This window comes from Marmota monax, unplaced genomic scaffold (assembly GCF_021218885.2).
Source record: "Marmota monax isolate L192 unplaced genomic scaffold, Marmota_monax_Labrador192_F-V1.1 WCK01_AAM20220418_F8-fsc00004, whole genome shotgun sequence".
In the NCBI taxonomy this organism is placed as follows: domain Eukaryota; kingdom Metazoa; phylum Chordata; class Mammalia; order Rodentia; family Sciuridae; genus Marmota; species Marmota monax.
The window spans coordinates 17788595-17812835 of NW_026692881.1; the positions used below are offsets into that span (position 1 = coordinate 17788595).

Genomic DNA, 24241 nt, shown 5'->3' on the forward strand with positions numbered 1-24241 from the left:
TCTCTCTCTCTCTCTTTAAAAAAATATACATTTAAATGGCTCAATTTTATGGTATATAGATTATAATTCAATAAAGCTATTTAAATACAAAGTAAAGGTAGGTTTACTGTAATTTAAGTAATTATGTAAGGGAAAAAGAAGTCCTTCCATAATTGCCTGATATTGAAATAAAAGTTTATATGTAATTTATGTTCTTTCTAATTATGAAACAGGCTGATCATTAAAAAATTAAATACGAAAAAGTAAAAAACAAAATTAAATGTCAACAGAAATTTATCACTTAAGAAATATCCCTGAGGTGACATTTAAATTAACTATCATACTATTTTGTGACCTTCTTTCATTCCACAATGTGTTATGACATCTTTTAGGGTCAATAAACATACATCTGTATCATCTTTTTAAAGACTACACAGTATTCTATTGAGTGAATGTAGGGTAAACATTTAATGAGGCTCATTAATGGATATTGGTGTGTTCCTGCTATAAGTCTTTACACATATATCTTACATACTTGTCTGGTTATTGCCTTAGGTTAAATTCCTAGAAGTGGAATTTACGTGTCAAAAGTTTTTCACATTCCTATTTTGATACACTCTGCCAATCTAATATAATTTTAAAACTCTGACTTTTCTCTCCTTGTTCTTGGGCTTGTCCTTACCAGCCTGCTAGAAATCGTGGCCACAAATTTCTAACAAGTAGAAGATTCTTTTAAATAATCTATGTGGGTTTTTTCTGTAAATTTTTAAAAATTCTCAACCCTAGCTCACCCTGGGCACTAGTAAGTGTTGAACAAGCAGAAAAAAAAAAAATACTTCAGACACATTAACCCACATGTTCCTCCCTTTGCCAAATATAACAAGTCTCACCCTCCTGCCCAGCTGATGCTCCTCTTGGGTCAGTTACTAAAGGACCCCTTCTAATCACTCAGTATCTCTTTCCTCTTTATCAGATGAAGAGAAAAGAGACAGACTAAGCCAGAATGGCTAATGCTATAGGTGCAACAAAGCAGAAAATAGCAGGAGAAAGAGAAATACCCTGCAAGAACAGAGTCCTCAGAAGGAGAGACAGGGCCATGTGCTTTGTGCTGGCAACTCTCTGTGGCCCTAGAGGTCATGTTACAGTAAGCCCAGGGTAAGAAGTCTGTGCCAGTGATGGCAATTAAATCTAGGCAGAAACCTATTAGGGGACTGTGTTTCTTTTCTTTTTTTAATTGATTTTATTATTTTTTAAAAATACTTGACAATAGTGGAATGCATTACAATCCTTATTACACATATAGTGCATAATTTTTTGTATCTCTGTATATAAAGTATGTTCATATCAATTTATGATATGCCAGAGTTTGGCCAGGCATCACAAGCCTGACCTGGGACAAGCCTCAAGCTAATTTCTCTTTCAAAATTCTTTAATGGGGCTGGGCCTATAGCTCATTGGTAGATGCTTGCCTCCCATGCATAAGGCTCTGGGTTCAATACCCAGCACTGCAGGGAAAAAAGAAAAAAAAAATTCCTTAATTCATAAAGAGGGACACTTGTGGTGGCCACAGGCAGAAAGTGGTACATGTCACTTTATCCCTCATATCTCAGTCTTTCCTTTAGCCAATGCATGCCATGTTACAATGAAGCCCCAAACAAAGGAGGCAAAGAGGACCCCATAGTTAAACAGTGGTCTCTACTAATGGGGCACATTTATACTTGGAAAGTTCAACTTCCACAAAGCCTTCAGTTTCTTCCTCATGTCTCCCTGTATAGTTCAGCAACTAGAAAGAAGTCAATCTGCAGCTTCTCACCTGATTTCTTACTATGCCAGCACAAGGCCAGTGGAGGCCACCCCTGACACGCTCACCTCCAGCATAACCAAAGCATCCAGAAGCAAAAAAGACATAAGTGTATCCAGCCTGAAAGCAGAAAGTCATGGATGGAGAAGCACAGGGAATCAAGAGAGGAAAAGGGCCTAGTAGCTTCACGGTCCGCTTATCAAGCATACCCACTGGTGTTACAAGGACCAGAGAAGATTCCTGGCTTTAACACCTTCTCAAAGCAGGCAAGCTCCTGCCTTTCAGATGCATGCTCTTTAGCCTGCAAGTGGGAGCTCTAATCCTCAGCATCAATGTACATATTTTCTAAAGCACACTGACTCTAGATGAGGCTGCTGTGAAAATTGAAATACCACACCATGGTCACCATAGCCATTGTTCTAAAAGCTGGATTATGACTTTGCTGCAAGAAGGAACAGAGGAGAAGACAGCAGGGCAAGCTGAGCAGGTCCAGAGATAAGCCTGAACATGAGTACATGGACAACATAAGGGAAAATCACAGCAAATTGTGATTTTAAATAATTTCACTCTGCTAAAAGATTCTCTCTCGTTACTTCAAATTTTCTCCTGCAATTAAGACGCTGCTGATCCTTTTCAATGTCAGCACAACACAATTGGCATCCTACCTGTCCCCTCTATACTTTTTGGTGCCCATTCATGGTTTTAATTTGTACCGCAAACTGTGAATAAGGAAAGCTTCTGCAAAAAGCAATTTCCTGGGCCAGCAGCTCCTGGATTAATATTCCCTTTGCAATTACCATGGCTTCTACTTTCGTGTACTCACCTACCTCTTCCCTCTTTGCCTCCCACCCTTATCAGCATAGGCTTGAGTCAAACCTCTCTGATAGAGTGCTACAGTCCAGATCACACACTGCCCCCTATGAAAATGTCCTGCCCAGAAAGTGGAGTAAGAAAAAGCTCAGAAAAGTGGCAAGGATCTTGGCTAATCAGCCTACTAGGGCACTCCAGAGGCATAGGAGTTGTGTCACCTCACCCAAGACAGGAAAGAAAACCCTTACTCGCCAAAGCTCATAATACGAAACTTCTAGAGAATCCTGTTCAAGAAACTGCTATACCTGTCTAGCACAGTGGCACATGCCTGTAATCCCAGTGATTCAGGAAGCTGAGGCAGGAGGATGAAAAGTTCAAAGCGAGCCTCAGCAATTTAGCAAGGCCCTAAGCAACTTAGGGAGACCTTGACTCAAGATAAAAAATAAAAAGGGATGGGGACGTAGCTGGGGTGATAAAGTACCTCTGGAGTGCCCTAGTAGGCTGATTAGCCAAGGAAGGAAGGAAAGAAGAAAGATAAACCGCTATAGAAGCACAGGGATTAGCAAACATCCAGCCCACACAGACAGAGATCTTGTAGTATGGGTCTGAAGGAAGAGCCCAATAATTCATTGGTTTGCTGATATATAAATTAATTCTTTGTCATCTTGCATAGAATTCTAGTTAGCACAGCAAAATTCAGAATTAACACAAAATTCTGTGATTCACAGCATCTTTACAGTCAGTGTCCCATATCAATGGTACCAGCATATTCCACTGCTGGTGGCACACATAGATGCCCTTCTTCTTCTCAATGCTATAAAGAAAATGTTCCAACTCTTATGTCCTAAGTCCCAACTGCCAAAAGTAACTATATAATAATGAAACTCGCTGATGCTCACGAACATGGGAAAACTGTCATGGGTGGCAGAATTCCTATTCTTGGATCTTGAACCCATGACCAAGTAGAGCCATGTGTTCCTGTCCCGAATTCAGAATAGGAAAAAATACAACTGGCACCATGGACTGGCACCTGGAAATCCCAGGGACCGGGACACTGAAAAATAAAAAGGTGGCAGGGATGGGGGTGGGTGGGCATTTTCAAAGAGAAATTTGATTTGAAATGAAAACAAGGAAGCTAAGATTTTACTCCAAACCAAAATGTTAAAATTTGCCGAAAATGACCTGAGAGCCACTACCTAACTGCAGGAGGAGGGTGATCCTTCCACCTCCAACATGATCTACTCCTCTCAAACATACAATCTGCTACTCATCTAGCCATAGTCTCAATATTGCCCTTTTTACTTAATCTCACTACAAACCCCACCCCAGTCTACTTATAAGAGTAAGTTTCATTGGCTCAAAAAACTAAAAGCACAGATTTTCATGAAGATTCCTCTTGATCGATCTGAATGTTACAACTAACAGGTGGGGAAATCTTCTCAAACTTATGAGTATTATCATGACAAAGCCACTGGAACGGATCAGTGCCATAAGTCAGACAGGGCTAGAAGCTTCCGCTTCACCATCAGGTTCCTCTTTAGCCTTGACAGATCAAACTCTAAGCCGAAGCAGGCTACAGAGATCAGTTCAGTCTCCGAGCCAAAGGTCTTCACAGTGAGGGACCAAAGCTTCCCGACGGGGGCCTCTGCCGGCTATGTCCCAGATTAATCACCATCAGGGGGGGCCTACACACCAGCCTGCAATCTGAACCCAAGTGGCACCTGCAGAGGGGTTGCCCCAGCACTTTCCTCACTCCCCTTGGGCAGGACCCCAAAGCATGAGGGTGTCCACCTGTTGATGAGGTTACCTGGGACAGGAGGGCAAGATACTAAGCCACCTTCAACCCAGCAGATAAGTTATGGATGCTTTGAGTAGCTTAGTGAAGCAAAGAGGAAATATGTGGTGATTAGGCAGTGAAGTTAAGACCCCAAGAAAAAGGAAGTTCTTAGCCTCTAAATGGAAAGAGAGAGGTTCCATTGCCCTTCTCATCACTGAAAAGAGTAAATGTAGGTACAGACCAGCAGTAAGTGAATGAAGGTCCAAAAGGATGTGAACTCTGGAGCTGTCAGAACGTTGATGGGAAGGAGAGAGAACAGAGCCAACATGACTCTTTGATACACCCCCAAATACTGCCAGATATTCCCATGTGAAAGAAAGCTTGGAAACAAATTCATTCCTTGAGGGTATGGGGGAGATTCCTCTGAATACCAAGATCCAGAAGGTTTCCTTGAATGATCTCCTACGTCAGTAAGCTGCATCCAGCACAGGTATTGGAGGGAGCTAGTGATTAAGTGAGATGTGTATACACATCTATCTACCTAAGAATGTATTTTTTTAGGACCAAAGAACCCTACTGTATTATAAATTCTTTCCAGATGGTAATCCCTTTTGCTACTTCCCTAAGAGTGAGTATAGTAAGAGGAAGTATTTATGAGGCTAAAAAGGAATAATAATCAAAAGAAAGAAGAGTAAGCATGGAGCCCTATATCTTAGAACAGTCAGTCCCAAGCCCTAACTTGCTATAAAGAGAATCTATGGGGGTGGATGGACTGCACCCTTCCCACCTGGCCATGGCCCAAGGGAAGGAAGGGTGGGAGGGTCAGAGTTGGATCAAAGTGTGTCCCTTGAAGGGCAGAGAAAAGCATAGGTCAGAGAAGAGGAGAAGGAGCCCTGAAAGCACCTTCATTTAAGGAGTAACACCCCCATCCTTACTGTCACAGATTGTACCTCCAGAGCTTCATCCCCAGAACTTCCTTTGAACCTCCGGCTACAACCCAGAGTTAGGACAGAGTAGTGGCTACAATTACACACTTGCTTGGGGAGAGGGGGTAGGTGCTGCATGTGACAGGCCATGAAAGGTCCCTGCCTATAAAACAGCCTGGAAAACAAACCCTTAATTTAAATGTTAATGAAAGTGCTGTGGCGACATCAGAGGCTTCCTGGCTGCTTAGAGGGCTGCTCAGAGAACAGCTACACCAGCCACAGAATTTATGGCTCCCCTTCACCCTCCCGCCTCCTTCTCTGCTTCATCACACACTGAAGTTTAAAGAGTTTAAAAAAAAAAAAAGAAAGAAAGAAAGAAAGAAAGAAAGAAAAAAAAAACCCTCTAATTTTAACATTAAATTAACTCCATGCTTCCACCTTGGGATGTGAATGCTAAATTATCTGTCGGCAGAACAGTAATCAAAAGTGGAAATAGGCACACAGCACATATAACCTAGGACAGTCGGCAGCACACAAGGCAGGAAAATCCTCTTCTCTTCCCAATGAGACAAGTGAAGAGTAGAGAAACAGGGCTATTGGCAGCAGAGGGTAGAGACTGATCCCTGCACAGCTATTTTTTAATTGACACGGATTTGCACATATTTACTAGATACAGTTCAATAATTTCATACCTGCATAGAATGTGTAGTAAATAAACCTGAGTAATTAGCATTTCTGTCTCCCCAAACATTTATCATTTCCATGTGTTAGAGCCTTTGGAATATTCTTTTCTAGTTATTTTGAAATATATCATAAATCACTGCAGACTATAGTCACCATGCTGTGTTGTAAAACATCAGAACAGATTCCTCCTATCTGTGTCCCTCTAGCTCTCTTGAGCCCTGTTCTGAGAACTTTCCACATTGTACTACTTGCCTGCCTCTCCCCTCAGACAGTACCATCTAGTTCACAATGGTTTCCCTGTGACAGTACAGCTAACAGCAATGCCTAAGCAGTGTACAGAAAGAAAAAGAGATGGAGGAGCAGAGAGGGAGATAGGAGGGAATAGAGAAGCAAGTAGAGAGGAAAAAATGAGAGAATCAGAATTCCAAAACTAAGAGTGAAGAATGGAAATGGCTCCCTGCTGTCAGGGCCAGAGTCTCAATGCATCAACTCTGTACTCAATATACCTGGCCCTCTGCTTCTGTTTCTATTTGTAGTGTTTTATGTAAGTTAGTGCATTCGCGCGCTCTCTCTCACTCTCTCTCTCTCTCTCTCTCTGTATGTGATGAGTATTTATTTTTGTGCATTTTTTAAATTTGTGCATTTTCCTCTTTTTTTTCAATTTGTTCTTTTTTAAGTTAGCTCTTAAAAAGTGAGCCATGCTGGCCAGGAAGAAGCTGCTCCCACAAATGGGTTCTAGGCCAACCAGGACTGGGAAGGTTCTGGTCTCAGGCCAACAGCCTAGCACATGAACCTCTCTATTCCCATCCTGCCCGGGATAATGGCTGAAATAAAGGGTCTCAAAGAACTGAAACCCACCCCTGTGGTGTTGGGACTTCCTTCTGATGAATATGATGGCTGAGAGGCTTGGGTTTCACAGGCAATGAAGACTAGGGTGAAGTCCATCAAACTGAGACTTAGCAGGATCTAACTCCAGTTCAATGGCACCCCATACTTATGCCTTTCCAGGATTAGCTCATTTCAGTCTGGAACAGCGGGCCATTTACCACTACCCAGAGTTTCCATCTTCCTTCAGGTGTCACGATGCCCCTTCTAGCTATGCCAACCTGTGGCCCCTCTATGGTGTCTTTGTGCCTTTGACTCTCTCATCTAGGGACACTACATGCAGGATGCTCCCTACCATGCTCTGCTGTGTGGTGAAGGGGGACACCAAGCCACTCCTTGCTTAGATCTTTAGGTCTCCTTTCCACTGCAGATCCAAGGGGAGGCTTCCCCTCTGTCCCAATCTTGGGGAGGGATAACACAGGGATCCCTGAGATAGTCATGGTGCACACATGTCACCAGGAGGACCAACTACAATGTGAAGCACTAGAAAGTGATTCATTTATCTTTCTCCACATTATCAAGGCTAAGGATTCCCTTCACACCAACTGTCCATTGCCACCCAGAAAAAGGAAAACTTAGATACGCAATCTTTATTTTTGATTCTCTTTCCTCTAAAAGCACTGAGTGAGTAATGAAGGCTGGGGTCAGATGATTGCTGCACCACTGAAATACAAGAGAATTCACACTGAAGGCTGACTGCCTCTTTTTCCAGTCCTTTACACCTCACTGTCAGAGCACACTCCACATGCAATTAACTTTTAGTAAAGAAAGATGCATTTCAGCAGACTGATGGGGAGTGTCTACCACACACAGCACACAGTAAACTCTGTTGCAGCTGGAACAAACAGCCTGCTCTCCCAGAATCCCCACCCCAACTGAACAGTGCACAGTGACTACTTTCCTTCCAGACTTGCCCTCACCTCTGTGAGAAATGAAGCAAGAAGGGGCAGCTCCTTCATCGAAACCCCCCAGAGGCCACAACTCACTTTACAAATTTGAATTGGTACATTTCATGAAGACTTGGACTAATCCCCCCAAAAACAAACAGGCCACCACAGTGAGCAAAGTTACACAAGATTATATTGTATATTCAATAACACAGCTAAGTCAAGTTTCTCTACACCTATACCACACATATATTTCCCTGATGACAGAAACAGGAGAGGAGGGATTAAAACCCAAGAGTCCTGGGAAGTCTTCCTGACCACACTCACCAACACGACAGAAGCACTGCTCGCAGATGGGAAGAGGGCTCTGTAGAGTGCCTTTTTTTTCCCTTGCAGGGCAATAGACATGGTGTCTGCAGAAGAAAGCAGAGCTGTGCACTCCTCTTCCTTCCCCTCCCAGACAATCAGGGCAGGGGGATTTATACATTCATTTCACCACAGGGCCCCTGTTGCTTGCTAGAGGGGTGTGAAAACTGAGGGTCTATGCGTTCATACATTCCCAGAAAGGTGCAATCATTCATAGCCACCTGAGTGGGTCCAGCCCCTCCTATACACTGTCTTCCCCCATTACTCCTTAGCTCAGCTCTGGCCTTTGGGAAGAAAAGATGTTCCCACAGAGCCTTTCAGCCACAGGGCCACAGCCACCATCCCAGAGGCTGGGAAGTAAGGCACGGTAATGCTCCAGAGGCCTGTCTTATGGCTGCCCTCAGCATACGACAGGCAACAGCCTTTTCTGCCCCACCCTGCATATGTCCCTGCAGTGATATTCCCTGGGCCTTACTTTACCCCTCTGTTCAAAAGATAATAACACCTCCCTCCCCCAATCAGAAATGGCCTAAGTTTAAGGCAGTTAGTCTAGCCTAGCAAGCATCATAATAATATATCTATCCTATTCCCACCACTGATTAAGAAGATCCTGGGATGGCCGCCACATAGCAAGTATTCAGAAAACACAGGAGTGAGGTGAAAGGGAATAAAAAAGGAAAAGATGGGAAGTACAAAGGAATGAAGTTAAGTCCTCAACAGTTCCACATGTTCTTGCTCTTGAGTATTTATTTACTAACTTTACTCCACTAGAAATAATTTTTAAATGACAATCAAACATATTACACAATTAAACGAAATCTTCTTTTCTGTTTTACTCATAAGAAAGTCCTCAGAATTCAATGTGACTGCAAGTGGTTGTACACCTGGGACCAACTGGGCTTGATGTATTCTTGCCCCACAACTACACTCAGACAGACCCTTTCACTCCAGGCATACTCTGCCATCTCAACCATCCTTCCTCCTAACAGCTTGGGGTGGGATTTCCTCTATAGGAAGTGGGCCTCACTCATAAGGCATGAATCTTGAAAACAAGATTATTAGAGTCAGAACAATAAGAGGCATAGTAGGCAGGCACAAGGGATACAGAGAAAAAGGTCTTTGCCTGATATCTTCAGAACCTACTGTTTTCTTTCTGCATTTTCTGAGTATCTAAATGCAGCTCTGAGTACATAAGAGATATTAAATATCATCCCCACAACTGTTAACAAATCAAGAATTCAAGAAAATTCACCAAAGAAAAGGACACCTGGACACAGGACAGAACACCTGCTTTCTCCTGGTTGATAGCACTGCTTAAGCCAAAGGCTTGAGATTCCATGTTTCCTACTACAAGTGACTGAGTATATACATAAGAAGTAGAAAAGCCCTGCATCAAAAATAGGTAAAGTGAATAGGTCTGGCAAAGTGTTTTAAATAGAGAAAGAAATTAATCAAGGAAAGAGCTGAGCTAAATGTCTCTTAAATGCCAAGGTTCTTTGTAACTATACAAGGAAACAATAAAAAATTGGCAGGTAAAGGGGGGAGGACCTGCCCCATAGAACAGCTGCTGCCCACATCCCCTCATGTTCTTCATGAGGGGTCCAGGGTCACATCACATTAGTGATATCACAACCATAATCAACAGGAATGGTGGCAGAGAGGGCAACAGAAGACAGTGGTTGAGGGCAAGGACACTCCAAGGAAAAAAGAAGAGAGAAGAGGGGTTCCTACTGAGTCTCTTCTTGAGCAGTGAAACTCCCTGTGAGTCTGGAGAAGCCCAGAGAAGCCCACAGAATGTACATGAGAACACCTGAAGTCACTAAGCAAATGTTACACCAGATAAGAGCAGATTCTTTTCAGAGTCTTTTCATATACATTCTTTCAGGTCATCTTTACAGTAATCTAGCAAGGTCTATAAAGAAAAGAGTATTCACACTTAATAGATGAAGAAGTGAAGGCTAGAAGGGAATGACTCACCTAGCCCACCCTGCAAGCAGAGGGTAAAGCAGAGGTCCCAGACTACTATAAACAATAGACCCTGAGGCTTAGAGTCAGTGCCTCCCAAGGTTGAAGAAATGGATGAGTTTGTTGAAAGGATCAAAGTCATGAACACAATAAAAAGAAATGAACCTAACAATAAAGTATAAAGATCCTAGCCCAGTATATTCTTTGGATAAGAGAAAAGGGGGCAGAGGTAACATCAACATTTACCCTGGTCATCTAGTATAAAAACAGAACCCCAAATGAAAACTATTTTAAAAGAGTTCAAGACATCATCTGTGGAGCTGGAGGAAAAACCATCTCAAATCTATAGGTCAGGGCTGGCATTATGGCTCAGTGGTACAGCACTGCCTAGCATGGGTGAGACACTGGGTTCGATCCTCAGCACCAACATAAAAAGAAACAAAAGTATTGTGTCCACCTAAAACTAATACACACACACACACACACACAGTTTATATATATACATATAAACTGTAGATCAGAACCAGGTGCCATGGTGCACACCTGTAATCCCAGCAACTCAGCAGGCTGAGATGGGAGGTTCGCAAGTTCAAAACTCAGCCTCAGCAACTTAGCAAGGCCTTGAGCAAATTAGCAAGACCCTGTCTCTAATAAAATATAAAAAAAAGGGGCTGGGGATGTAGCTGAGTGGTTAAGCGCCCCTGGATTCAATCCCTATACCAAAAAAAAAAAAAAAAACTGAGTCAGCAGCCAAACAGCTAACTGTGAGCAAAAGAACCACCCAGGGCCAAGAAAATACACTAAGAAGATTCTGAAGATTGGGAAGAAAACACAAGCCCAGAACTTCACTAAAAATGAAATGCAGCAAGGACTTAGTTGAGGGTCTGCACAAAGCAGATGACTAGGAAGGAACTGTCAGCTGCAGGGAATGGCAGCAGTCACATAGTAGTAGGAATATCATATACCTAGGTCCTTCCCCAAAGCCAGTTTCCAAGTTGTGCCCAAAACCTAAACTTAGTTTATTGGATCTCAAAAGCTTCTTGACATCTCTTTTATTGGCATCATCTGAAATGGGTATTGTGCTCTCTTCTATTAAGAGGTAGCCTAACACATTCCAGAGGAGGTGGCTGGAGTAGGGGACTCTGGGGTTGGGGGAACAGGGGAGAGCCTATCTGTGCTCTCTGGCCTCGATCTACATGCAGGAAACACATGGACCTGAAGCACTTCCTCCACCACCCACCCACCCTCATTTTCTGAAGCCAGCAAAAGTCCATAGGCAACTACTAGGCAAAGTCTCTAGCATACCTGTCACCTCCCATACACTGTCCTGCCTTCTCTTAGTCTTATATATAATATCTAGCCCATCGAGACCTGCACCTTGCTAATGGACTTTAAGAAGGGCAGTACGAGGGAGAAACAGAGGAGGAGACAAAGCTGGATGGCTCCATTTTCCACCTCCACTCCCACACACTTAGCCTCTCCACTCCCCACTAGTCTTCCTTCCCTCTTTCCTAGGATTGCTGGAATGATTTGTTCTGAACAGCGACAGGTTTATAGGTTAGCCGACACCTCTGCTCTGTGGAATTTTAATTAACTTCTCCCATCGTCAATATGCTAAGGAATGGGGTCTCCATTTTCTGGGGTCAGCAATGTGTTTCAGGTCCTGCTATATCAGCCGTCAAATTGAAGAATTAATGACGTGGCTAATCGGCTCTAATTCTTAGGAAGAAAAAAGTTTGAAAGGGAGTTGTAGAAGAGAGCAGGAGGAGGGGTACAGGCTCTATGGGGTGAGGAAAAAGAGGTTGAAAGGGGCTGAGGAAAGGGGGGACTAACTCACTCATAAAACAAGTGACTGACTGAACCCAGTGCTGGAGGGTGACAGTCCTCCAGCTTTCCCAATTCCATGCAGGTGTGGAGTGAAGAACAAAGATGGGAAAGATTCTAGGAACTACTGTGATTTAAAAGGTACAGGAGAGAGGCAGTGTACCCTGCTGGGGAGGACAGAGACCCTGACTTAGTTCAAGAGAGCTGAGAAAGCAGAAGTCAAGCTGGGCATAGTGGTGTACACCTGTAATCCTAGCAACTCAGGAGGCTGAGGCAAGAGTATTGCAAATTTGAGGCCAGTTTTAGTAACAGTAAGGTCCTAAACAACTTAGCAAGACCCTATCTCAAAAAATGAAAACAGGTTGGGGATTTAACTCAATGGTAAAGCGCTCCTGGGTTCAATCCCCAGTACTTGTGGGGTGGGGGGAAACCAGAAGTCAGGACACAAAGATCACTTGTTTAAGGGGTAGGGTAAAACCATCATAAAAAATGTTACACTTCTACATTTCCAGTTTCTGTTTCTTCACATCTATTTATCTTTGGGTGAGGGTCCAGTAGGATACAGGTCCCAAGCCTCTCCTGACAATTCAAACCTACAAGGGATAAGCCAGAGGACATTTTCCAGAAGGAATAAAGCAGAAATGTGAGTCATGACAGTAGACTAGATGCTGCTGTCACTTTCCAGGGATGCTGAGAGGCCTTTGCTTTGGAGGAATCCCAGAGGGCATCTGCTCTGGAAAGAACACCTCTGGTTACAGCTGGACTCTTAATTACATTCCAATATGGTATTTTTTCCTTAATATTTCTGAGGTTAGGTGCTTAGGAAATTAGCTCCTGGAAGGTTATCTCAATCCCATGAATATATGAAAGGGCTTAAAAACCTCAAGTCTCTGGAGAATTAAAAAATCTTCAAGAGAGTGGCTCAAAGCAACCCAGAATGCACAGCTAGAAGATTTTCTAGCTCATCTGATCTAGTAAATAGTAAAGCAAAAGCATTATTATATGAAAAAATTACACCAAAAAATGTCCCCTTACCTGAGCAACGGGCTGATAGCAATGGACCAAACTCTGTCTTCAGTTTGGATGGTGTGTAAGCACTGCCCCAGTCGGCCTGAGGCCAAAGGCCATACCTGGAAACAGGAAAGGAGATGTTCTCATTGGCATTGCCTGGGATTAAAGGAGAGATAAGGTATAGCAGGTGGGGATGACTGTACATAGGATGGTAGGGAAATGGAGAATCCTTTCTGTCCTGTACACACAGAGTTCAGGGTATCAGCAGAGGAGCCTCTCCAGCCTCTAGCTTACCTACTACCCAGACAGACTCTAACTCCCAGTTCTAACCACCCTCTTTTACTTCTGCTTAAGAACCTTCACATACCAGCCAATTTTATACCAGGGAATTAGAAGTTCCACATTCCTCAGCTGAGACTTGACTAGAAAGGGGTGGGAAGATGAGGCTTGCCCCTCTCAGCAATGCCCCCACCCAATGTTTGTGTTTTTTTTTTTTTCTCCTATCTCTCACCAAAAATTTACTTTGGGCAAGTAGGAGAGGAAGGAATATCAAGATGCGGTAAGGGAAGACATGAATAGTTAGAAGAGTAAAAAGAAAACTGCAGGGCTGGGGATGTGGCTCAAGCGGTAGCGCGCTCGCCTGGCATGCGTGCGGCCTGGGTTCGATCCTCAGCACCACATACAAACAAAGATGTGTGTCCACCAAAAACTAAAATAAATAAATAAATAAATAAATATGAAAAATCACAATGTTTAAAAAAAAAAAAAAAAAAAGAAAACTGCAGGGAAGGAGAGAATGGAAGAAGAGAGTCTTCAAAGCAGGAAGGTGGTATGTTGTTGTTTGTTCATAATGCCCAGGATCCAATGCTATTCATGTCAGCAGGGCATTTAGCACCTAGTGTCACCAAAAGTAGCAGAAAAGCTCAGCTCTCTTAAGCTTCCATATCTCCTACAGGTTAAAAATATTGCTTGAAGCACATTATCTGGTCCCTATCAGTCAGGAATGTACATTAGCAGCCACTCTGGGCTTAACTCTAATCGACACTCACAGAGCCCTCTTGGCAGCCAGTGCATTTAGAAATCTCCCCCTTCACCTCACCCTACCCAAGATGACACACACAGGAACATAAGCCTCTAACCAAACAGAAAGGAAACCTCAAATGTAGGGGCTGTCCCCAGAGGAGATCCCAAGGCAGCCAGATGGATCAATGACCTCTCAAGGTTCCCGCAGTGCTATAAGAGGAACACACCCAATGCAGGCAGGACCTTAGATGGAAGAACTTCAAGGAAACATTCCTTCAGTTTAAGGGGTAGGTGATGGAGTGGGGGTGGTTCTGCTTTAGGGTCACATGGTATCTCTTCCCTATAAAAGGAGAAAGTGTTTCTTAGAGTTTCTCTGTGTGATGGGAGTTGGGGGTGGGGTGATGTATAACTTTTCCCAACACTGGGGTAAGAAAACAAATTTAACAAGAAGATCCTAAATGAGGGGGAAGAAAAAACAAACAAACAAGCAAAAAGGTAAATACCATAATCTTCCCTGGAATGCCAGAATTCCAGCTTATTCTTTGGACTCTATCAGTCCCTTGACAATAACTAGATGTACTTCTATCTTCCTCCGTTAGACTGCTCCATCTTAGAAGATAGCTTTGACTTTTCCCTGCTATAAACAAACACCCTGGGAGGCAAGTTCTTGTTTGTGGGGGTGGGCACTAAGAACTCTAATTTACGAAAATCTCTGGGGACAGCCTAGGCCCAAATTCACTAGTGCACTCCACAGAGAAGATTGGTAGATTTCTAGATTCTGTGAACCACAGAACAAGGTTCCTAGTCTCTGGGAGTGGCTCAGGAAGCATGTTGCTAATTCCAAGTATAACTTTGGGAAAGTGACCCTCCCAGCCTGCCACAGCAGCAGAGCATCCTTCAGCAAACATGAGTATCCTGGTACCTGAAGGACAAGGAGCAGACACAGTATGCTGGTCATATCTTCACCCTCAATGGCCAGATTCAAAACAGACCCAACCTGGAAAAAACTAAGGGTGAATGGACATTTATATAGCCCTTTAAAAAGCAGATTAGGTGCAGCAAGAATGACCAAAGTCTTTTGACTCAGGAATTCTAATGCTGAGAATCTATCCTAATAAAATAATCCTAAAACAAAGAAAAATCTAAATGGTAAAATATTCCCTTTAGTCTGTGGTTGTAGAAAAAGCATGTATAGGGCTGAGGTTGTAGCTCAGATATAGAGTGCTCATCTACCATGCGTAAGGCACCAGGTTCGATCCTCAGCACCACATAAAAGTAAAATAAAGATATTGTGCCCACCTATAACTAAAAACTAAATATTTTAAAAGAAAAAAAGGAAAAGCATGTACAGACTTTAGAATCCAACCCATCTGAGTTTGAACCCTAGTTGTTACTTATTATCTTTGATCTTAGGGATATTTCATAACATTTTAGCCTCAGTTTCTTCATATATCAAATGGAAAATTATCCCTTCTCTCAGGTTGTATTGTGGAAAAGTGAAGATAAGCATAAATCACCTCTCATAATATTTGACCAATATATCAGGCATTCAGTGAAGGTGATTCTTATTACAAGGTCCTTGGATCCAGGAAAAAAATCGGTGCAAACATTCACCCACTAGAAAAAAAGTGGTAAGTAAATGATGCTTTGTTCATGTTAAAGCCATTAAAGAAAACATGAATAATTTGTAATATTATGAAAACCCTACTGGGCACAGTGGCACACACCTATAATTCCAGTGGCACAGGAGACTGAGACAGGAGGATCATGAGTTCAAAGCCAGCTTCAGCAGTGGCAAGGCACTAAGCAACTCAGTGAGACCCTGTCTCTAGATAAAATACAAAGTAGGGTTAGGGATATGGCTTATGGTCAAGTGGCCCTGAGTTCAATTCCTAGTACCCCCCCAAAAAAGAACACCCTTATAAAATAGAGTAGATACAGGAGAGAGGGATAGTACTGGGGATTGAAATGGAGCAAATTATGCCATATGCATTTATGAATTTTTCAAAATAAGTCCAATTGGGCTGGGGTTGTGGCTCAGTGGTAGAGTTTGCCTAGCATGTGTAAGGCCCTGGGTTCAATCCTCAGCACCACAAATAAATAAATAAATACAAGTATTGTGTCCAACTACAACAAAAAGAAAAAAAAATAAGCCAAATTATGTATGACTATAATGTCTAATAAAAATTAGAGTAAATACAGCAGAGTATGCTGGGTATCCAAAATATATTATGAACAGAATTATAAGGGGGAAAATTTACCCTAAAGGATAAAATGAGAAAAATGAATCAATACATCATCAGAAAATAAGCAAACCTATGCTTTGAAAAATGACTAAAATCAGATTTTAAAAAACAGATCAAGTGCTCCCTCCTTCTTAAAGTTCCCCCTTCTTATCCAGTGTGCTCCCTCCTTCCTCTGAACTTTCAGGTCCTTCCTAAGAGCCTTATACTTCATAGTCTTGGCCTCTTCCCATCAGTTTCAGGGACAAGTGTACATGTTTGAGCCCAGAAGCTGCCTCTTCCTCACCTTTGAAGACCTTGGGTGCCTGGTGCACCAAGTCTCACATATAGTACGCACTCATAATGATGAATCAAACAACAGAAAAATAAGAGGAAATGGAAAGATGATCAGTACCAGCCCAGGCACCAAAAACGTAGGCTACAATTTGTTGACATTTGGGACAAAACTGGCCCTACTAAAGCCCAGAGAAGCAATCCAAATTAAGTCAAAGAAAATCTGAAACTGGGAAACAGGGAAGGAAGAAGGCTCTCTGGGCAGTTCCCAGCTCAGAAATCTTGCAAAGAGAATGTTTCTGTCTCCTTAACCCCATAAAACAATTTTCTCTTTCCTAAAAGACAGTATATATTTGGGGAACTCCCCAAAAATAATCTATAGTGGTTTATAGGCAAACATCACTTATAAATTCCTATGTAGGTTTAGGTACATTAGAAGTCTGAAGAAATAGCTATAGAATTGCAGATGCCACTGAAAAGAAATGGAGAGTTAATTACAGACAAATTTGGGCTAGGAAAAGAAAGGTGGCTGAATGTAAAGACAACAAGAAAAAGGAGGAAAACCCAAGTAGCATCCAGAAAGCCAGAAAAGATGAATTGGCTGGGAGAGCATTTGGGAATCCCCCAAAGAGCCAACCACCTTTCAGGAGATAAAGAAGAATCAGAGAAGAGAGTTCTGTCAGTGACCCATAAGAAATTCTGAAAAGGAAGAGGGTGAACTGTGTTGCAATTTTAAAAGGAGAAAGTACCTATTTTAAATATTTTTTAAAAATTAAGTCACTGGGCTGGGGTTATGGCTCAGCCGTAGAGCGCTCGTCTAGTATGTGTGAGGCCCTGGGTTCGATCCTTAGCACCACATAAAAATAAATAAATAACATAAAGATACTGTGTCCAACTACAACTAAAACATAAATATTAAAAAAAATCTAAGCCACTAAATAGGACTGATTTAGTACTTATATATGAAATGAACCAAATAACCCACATAAAGTTGATATTATTCTCCAACCCTCAGATTGCTTCACTTGGTCACAAAGCTCAGGTTTATACTGCCCTGGGTGTCACACCACAGAAAAAGAGATGTCATTAAAAAGGAGAACTGGAAGAAGCCTGCAGTCAAGACAGGAAGATGCCAGAATGAGATAGAAATATCTAGGTCATATATGCCACAAAATGTTTCTATGCAAATTTACTTTTGAGCAGTATGACAAGTTAAGGCCAATATCTTTACAAAAAATGCTACAAATACAGTGACCAATCAGAAATATGAAATAAATATGAGGCAGGGGAAGAAGCAAATGACAGGAAAATCAGTTTGCCTAATTACTTTAAAATATTTGTGTGATTTTTCCCAGGTTTCCTGTATTGGTGTGCAGTCTTTCTGACTAAATCAAAATGTAAGGCAAAAAACAGCAAAGAAAGAGAACATATTACTCTCTTCTTTTTACATAAATTATCAACACAAAGAAGTAAACAGCAGAGGGTACACAGAATCAGAAACATTATTGAGTAAAAACTGCAACTTCCCTCTCTGTATGACTTAGTGGCCCATTTGCTGACACCAGCAAACATTTTGCTCCTGTTAGCACTATGGAGCCTCTAGATACTATAAAATAGATAAGCAAGATACTCCTGGGCCTCCTGTACCACCAACTTAATTATCAGCAAAGTTCCTACAGCGACCTCAAAGAACCAGGCCTGTTTCCTGGCTAGGACTGCTGGATGTAGGCATGGAGAACTTTTCTGTCTCATGAGTATGAGCCTATTTGACCTAGATATGGATGAGATGGGTTCATAAAGCAAAGGTCACACTGTTTATCAGCCTCATTCTTTTATGCATTGGTGGATGGCTGGGGACCAGGCATTTTGACAATGACACAACAAACAACACTCTTTTCTCTCATCATCTCCACTGCTTACTGACCACATCACTCTCCAGAAAAGCAGTAAAAACATATTTTAATTATCATCCTGATTGCTTATAAACAAGGTGGTGAAAAATTAATCTCCCTAAATAGAGAGAAGCAAAAGAAGGGAGATTTTAAAATAAAATATTGGGGTTAGAACTCAACCCATAAACTTGAGGAAACTCAGCTCAAAGAGGAAAAGCTGGCCAGGCCCTCTGTTTTTGAGTTCACGCCACATTTCAAGTGAGTGGCAAGCTTCCCAGCCACTGTCCACTCCTTTCCTAGTCCAGCTGGCAAGGACACAGCCTGGCATGGCAAACTGTGCACCAGAGAAACATAAGTGAGTTCTTTATTGTGTTGTTTCTCCCCTGCCCCCATCCAGTACTCTCAGCCAATCCCACCACACTCCCTATAGACAGGAGGGAATAACAGTACATAAAGGGGAGACCACCTCACCTTGGCCGTCCTGTCCCTGGAGCCACTCACAATGATGCCCCCCTTGCAGTCCACACAATTCACCTCCTGTTCATGAGCTGAGTACTTGACAGTGAAGGTGCTGTGAATCTTATGGACACCAATCTTCCCATCTCTAGGACAGAAATAAGGAGAACATCCCCAAGAGTCAATTATTCTCTCCATAGGAAGAGAATAAATCTACAAAAACAGCCCAAGTCTCCAGTGACTCCAAACTTGCTAAGTGTTAAGCAATTTGGTCCAAAAGATGCTGAGCTTCTAGGTACCTTTACATCTTCAGCACGCTTAGGGCTGAACAGAACTAGGACTAAAATAAATTTCACCCTGGCAAGTATCAAAACCAGCTTCACTCTGCATTAAAGGCTCTTCCTGTTTTCCTTCTCCAGCTAACCCTATTAACTGCTTTTGGTAAAACTCTGCTTTAAATGGAAAAAAACCACCAGCCCTTCTAGTACTCCTTCTCGTCCCTTTGGAGTTGTGGTGGGGAAGTCAGAAACAGACACAAGTCCCCCAAAGAACACTACAGAAGAGGGTGGAAGGAGAAACTTGCAGCACTTACCCTCCTGCACTGATAATATGTGAGTTGGCCAGCACAAAGTGACAAACATCCTCATCATGCCCAGCGAAGACTCCCAAGGGCCGACGATTCAAGCTGGCACCATCTGGGCGGAACTTGTAGGCCAGGATGAAATTAGCTTGGGATATGTACAGAGAATCATCCTCTAGCTGCATCCAGGGCATCTGACTACAGAGATGGAAGAGAACATTTACAACTCACCAAGATACATCAAGAAAACCTGACTTCCCAATTTTTTAGAGACCAATCCCCAATCTACCAAGGACAGCTTGCAAAGCTAACAGTTCACACCTTAATCCCCATATCAAAACTGCCAGCCCTTGGCTACCCATAGAAAATCAGAGTGAGCTTTGTGGTGACCTAATATTTGGACCTTGTTTTTTTTTTTTTTTCTTCTTTGTAGCACTGAGGATCAAACCTAGGGCCTACACATGTTAGGCAAACACTCTACCAACCCTTTTTGGACTTTCTAAAAGAGTCAAAATTGCAAGACCAACTAAATCTCTCTTTTAATTAGAGAATGCTTAATATCTGAATAACTGGCTACCTTGGTTTTTCATGAGTAAGTAGAGCTTATAAGATTAAAAGGTTAGGACTGGAGTTGTGGCTTAGGGTAGAGTGCTTGCCTAGCATGTGTGAGGCTCTGGGTTCGATCCTCAGCACCACAAATAAATTAAAAAATAAATAAACAAAGGCACATCAACAACTAAAAAATATTACAAAAAAAAAGATTAAAAGGTTAAGGAGTAGGTAGAGTCAAAAGCTCTTCCAGACAAGTCAAGTAACTTTCATCCTGCATCCTTACTGATGTGTAAGTGCTAAAGGTTCCAAGACTAAAGGTTCCAAGGCTCCAAGACTTCCACATATACCCCTTTCCTAATAGGTGAGATAGGGTGTCATGGAGAAAGGAGAAGAATGAGCCCCAAGAAGCCCCAGTGAAAGCAATTTTATAAGCGAAAGGAATAAAGCCATTCAGGAAAGGATGCTAATGTATTGATACATGTTTGATCCTCCGAGGATATCTATATTGCTAAATTGAAGGATAAATGTGGTGATAGCTACAGAGGTCTGCTACAGTTCAGAGGCCACAAAGAAAGTCAGTTTTCATAGCATCTGATGAAAGAAATCCACAAATAGCTAGAGTTCCTTTCCAATCTGTAGGAGGAAGAAAGGTTAGAAGCCACAGGCCAGTCTCATGGCACAGAGTGAGCCTTAAGAAAAAAGAAGACTCTGCCAGATACTAGGTTTTCTGGTGGAAACTAAAGCCTTTGCCAAGGTAGATATACCACCTGTCCTATCCTACCTTGAGGTCCTAGAGCTACCAGGTCCCAAGAAAAGCACAGGGACATCTGAGTCAACCCCATGTACAGACATCATCTCCCACTGCCAAGCCTGTCTGAGCAAACTGGGCTGTTTCTTCCCCAGGTTCCTTAAAACAAGCGTCATGGGAATGTGGAAAAGTTCTGCAAATTGACTTGACGGGCCATTAAATGCAGCTTGGACTTTGTAGTAACTTAGTTTCTGCTCATGAGGGATTTTACAAGGGTGTGCATATATTACATGGAACATGTGTAGACTGTGTATAAATGCTTGCATTCTCATTCATTATGCACATTCCTCTTCAATATCCTTCGCATGAGTGTGTGGCCCACTCAAGTAGGCAGCAAACAGAGGGGGCTGGAATTCATGCGCTTTAGAGCCATCTGGTAAACAGCATTTGCCTAGGACAAGAAACCAGGTTCATGCCAGGTGAACAGTGGAGAATCCCAGGGCAGCCTGGTAACTATCCTATGTGTTTATTTGCCAAACTACTGGAATCTAGCCCAAAAAGACAATGTCAGGGACAAAACATTGATAGAGAAATAAACTCTACTCTCTGAGGTTTCTTTTTATTGTTGTTTTATTTTGTTTTTCAGTACTGGAAACAGAACCCAGGGGTGCTCTACCACTGAGCTATATCCCCAGCCTTTTTTTTTTTTTTTTTTTTTGAGACAGGGTCTCACTAAATTGCTAAGGTTGACCTTGAAATTGAGATCCTCCTGCAGCCGACTCCAGAACTGCTGGTAATACAGGCATGTGCTACCATGCCCAGCATATTCTTTGGTATTAAGTATGGTTGGAGTAGGGAGAGTCAAAAGACACAAGTGGGAAGCAAAGGATAAGTCCTTCATCTCCCATAGCTTCTTGACCATCACCACTAACATATAAGTCACAGCAACTGATACCAGTGAAACCAGTGGATACCAAGCAAAGGAGAAGGTCATCAGATACCAAAGCCTACCTGCATCTATCAGCACAGGGAAAGATCAGTCCAGAATGAGGACTGATGCCATTTCCTACCCGTTGCCACCAACCAACAAGAAGCACTTTTTTGGCAGGCAATCAAATAATAACTATAAAATAATTTATGCTGACAGAGCATAAAATTTGTGACATTAACAGTGGCACAGCCACCATCTAAATTTTCAGGCACCTTTTCTAAGTTCTACCTCCTGTAACATATACATCCAATCATTTAGATACTATTTTTGCCTCTTAATAATAAAGAGGAGTTGGATCTAGGGATGTAGCTCTGTGGCAGAGCACTTGCCTGGGATACACAAGGCCCAGGGTTTGATTCCTACACTTAAAATTAAATTAAATTAAAAAGTGCAGGAGAATGTTAAAGGAAGCCAAGAGTGAAGAAGTAACTCCCTAAAACGAAAGATTTAAAGAAAATAATTGTAAAACAAGATAGACTGGAGCACTGACTTCATTTATACCTTTTTTTTTAATATTTATTTTTTAGTTGGACACAATACCTTTGTCTTATTTATTTATTTACTTATTTATTTATTTGGTGCTGAGGATCGAACTCAGGGCCTCGCATGTGCTAGGCGAGTGCTCTACTGCTGAGCCACAACCCCGGCCCCTTCATTTATGCCTTTTGATGAAGTAAATTTAATAGAGGTCCCCTCTGCATGGTAGAATTAGAGGTAATTTTTACTTTCTTTTTTATATTTTTTAAATTATTTTTCAAACCTCCACAATAAACATTTATTTTTTATAAAAATATGGCATTTGTGAACAAAGTACATTTTTTATAATCCTTTTTTAAATGTGAAAATAAGTTGTCCCTCTGCTGCACCCTTTGTGGTATTTAAAGTATCACCAGTGCCATCGCACCCAAGATAGTCCCCATGACATTTTAGTTTTCATTATGATCTTTGGTCCCAGGAAGATTTTTTTTTTTTTTAATATTTCTTTAGCCATTGATGGTCCTTTATGTTATTCATTTATTTATATGCGGTGCTGAGAACTGAACCCAGTGCTTCACACATGCTAGCCAAGTGCTCTACCTCTGAGTCACAACCCCAGCCCCTGGTCCCAGGAAGATTTTAAAGAGTGAAAAGCTACTTGCCTGCACCTCCACTTGAGCAGAATCCCCTCTCGGCAGCGCCCCAGCCTCCAGTTCTGGGACACCTTCACCCGTTCCTTCACTGGGACATTGCTCATCCTATGTCCAAACAAAACAGAGAATCCAGTCACTGCAAATCATTGCCAAGAAGAGAAAATTCTATGGGCTTACTGAATCAAGACTTGGGAACATCCGGAATATAACAAAATGTAAGTAGAGGGATTAGGAGTCCAGGAAAGCATAACTCTCCTTTCTCCATACTTGGATAACAAAGAAAGCCAAGAAGAAAAGCCTACCCTTTAAACTACTAAAAACAACTATCGTGATACCAAAGCAATCTAATAGAGAATAGATGATAAATAATGTTGGAATTCCTCAGTACCCATACTGGGGGGGGGGGGGGAAAAAAGGACCATGATTCCTACCTCACACCAAACAGGAAAAACAAAATAGATCATAAATATAAATCTAAAACTATGAAGCTATCACATGAGCAAATTTTCTTAGGACACATAAAGCAATAACAAAAGAAAAATCTAATACATTAGACTTTATCAAAATTGAAAACTAGTGCTCACCAAAACAAATACACAAACTACAATCTGCAAGAAAAGATTCATAAAAATGTTTATCTGAAAAAGGACTTGTATTCAGATGGAGAAATCCTCTTTGTTTATGTTTATATATATTTTAAAAGACCAATAAGGGTGTTTCCTAGATTGGTGGTAGATGGTACAACCATTTTGGGAAAAGATCTGGCAGTTCATTATAAATCTAAATATATGAACTAGTAATTATCCAGAAGAAATAAAAACATATGTCCAAAAGAAGACTTACAGATGTTCATAGGAATTTTGGTCATATTAGCCAAAAGCTGTAAATAGCCCAGGAATTCACCAACAGGAGAATAGATAAATACACTGTGGTATGTTCACATAATGGAATACTTCTCAGCAACAAAAAAGGAAAGAAGTACAAATGTATATAGTAATACAAATGAGTAACAAAATATATTATGATGATGAAAGAAACCTCAGAGTTCATATTTAATGATTTCATTTATGTGAATTTAACAAAAGGGTTATCTAACCAATGATGAAAATAATCAGAACATTGATTATCACCAGGGTAGCAAAAGGGACTAACTGGGAAGGAACATGTGGAAACTTTTCCATATCTTGAAGGGGTTTGGGTTATACGGGTGTGTATGCATTCATCAAAACTGCATCACCAGGAGCAGTGGTACATGCCTGTAATCCCAGCGGCTCAGGAGGCTGAGGCAGGAGGATTGAGACTTCAGAGCCAGCCTCAACAACAAGGAGGCGCTGAGCAGCTCAGTAAGACCCTGTAACTAAAATACAAAATAGGGCAGGGGATGCAGCTCTGTGGTTGAATGCCCCTGAGTTTAATCCCCAGTACCAAAAAAAAAAAA

General features: G+C 41.8%; 1 protein-coding gene across 3 annotated transcripts in view; it reads right to left on the reverse strand.

Annotated features, from left to right (window-relative positions):
• The window catches only part of Fbxw4 (F-box and WD repeat domain containing 4), an 88670-nt gene that overhangs the window by 45202 nt on the left and 19227 nt on the right, over nucleotides 1–24241 (reverse strand). For all 3 annotated transcript variants that reach the window (XR_009227311.1, XM_046450499.2, XM_046450500.2), the window contains exons 2-5: nucleotides 22813–22908; nucleotides 19395–19580; nucleotides 18818–18950; nucleotides 12940–13034 (exon numbers count right to left, since the gene is read on the reverse strand). Coding sequence is in view for 2 of the 3 variants with exons in the window: in XM_046450499.2 (XP_046306455.1) it covers nucleotides 12940–13034; nucleotides 18818–18950; nucleotides 19395–19580; nucleotides 22813–22908 (510 nt within the window). In the remaining variant the exon portion in view is untranslated. The remainder of the gene's footprint in view (nucleotides 1–12939; nucleotides 13035–18817; nucleotides 18951–19394; nucleotides 19581–22812; nucleotides 22909–24241) is intronic.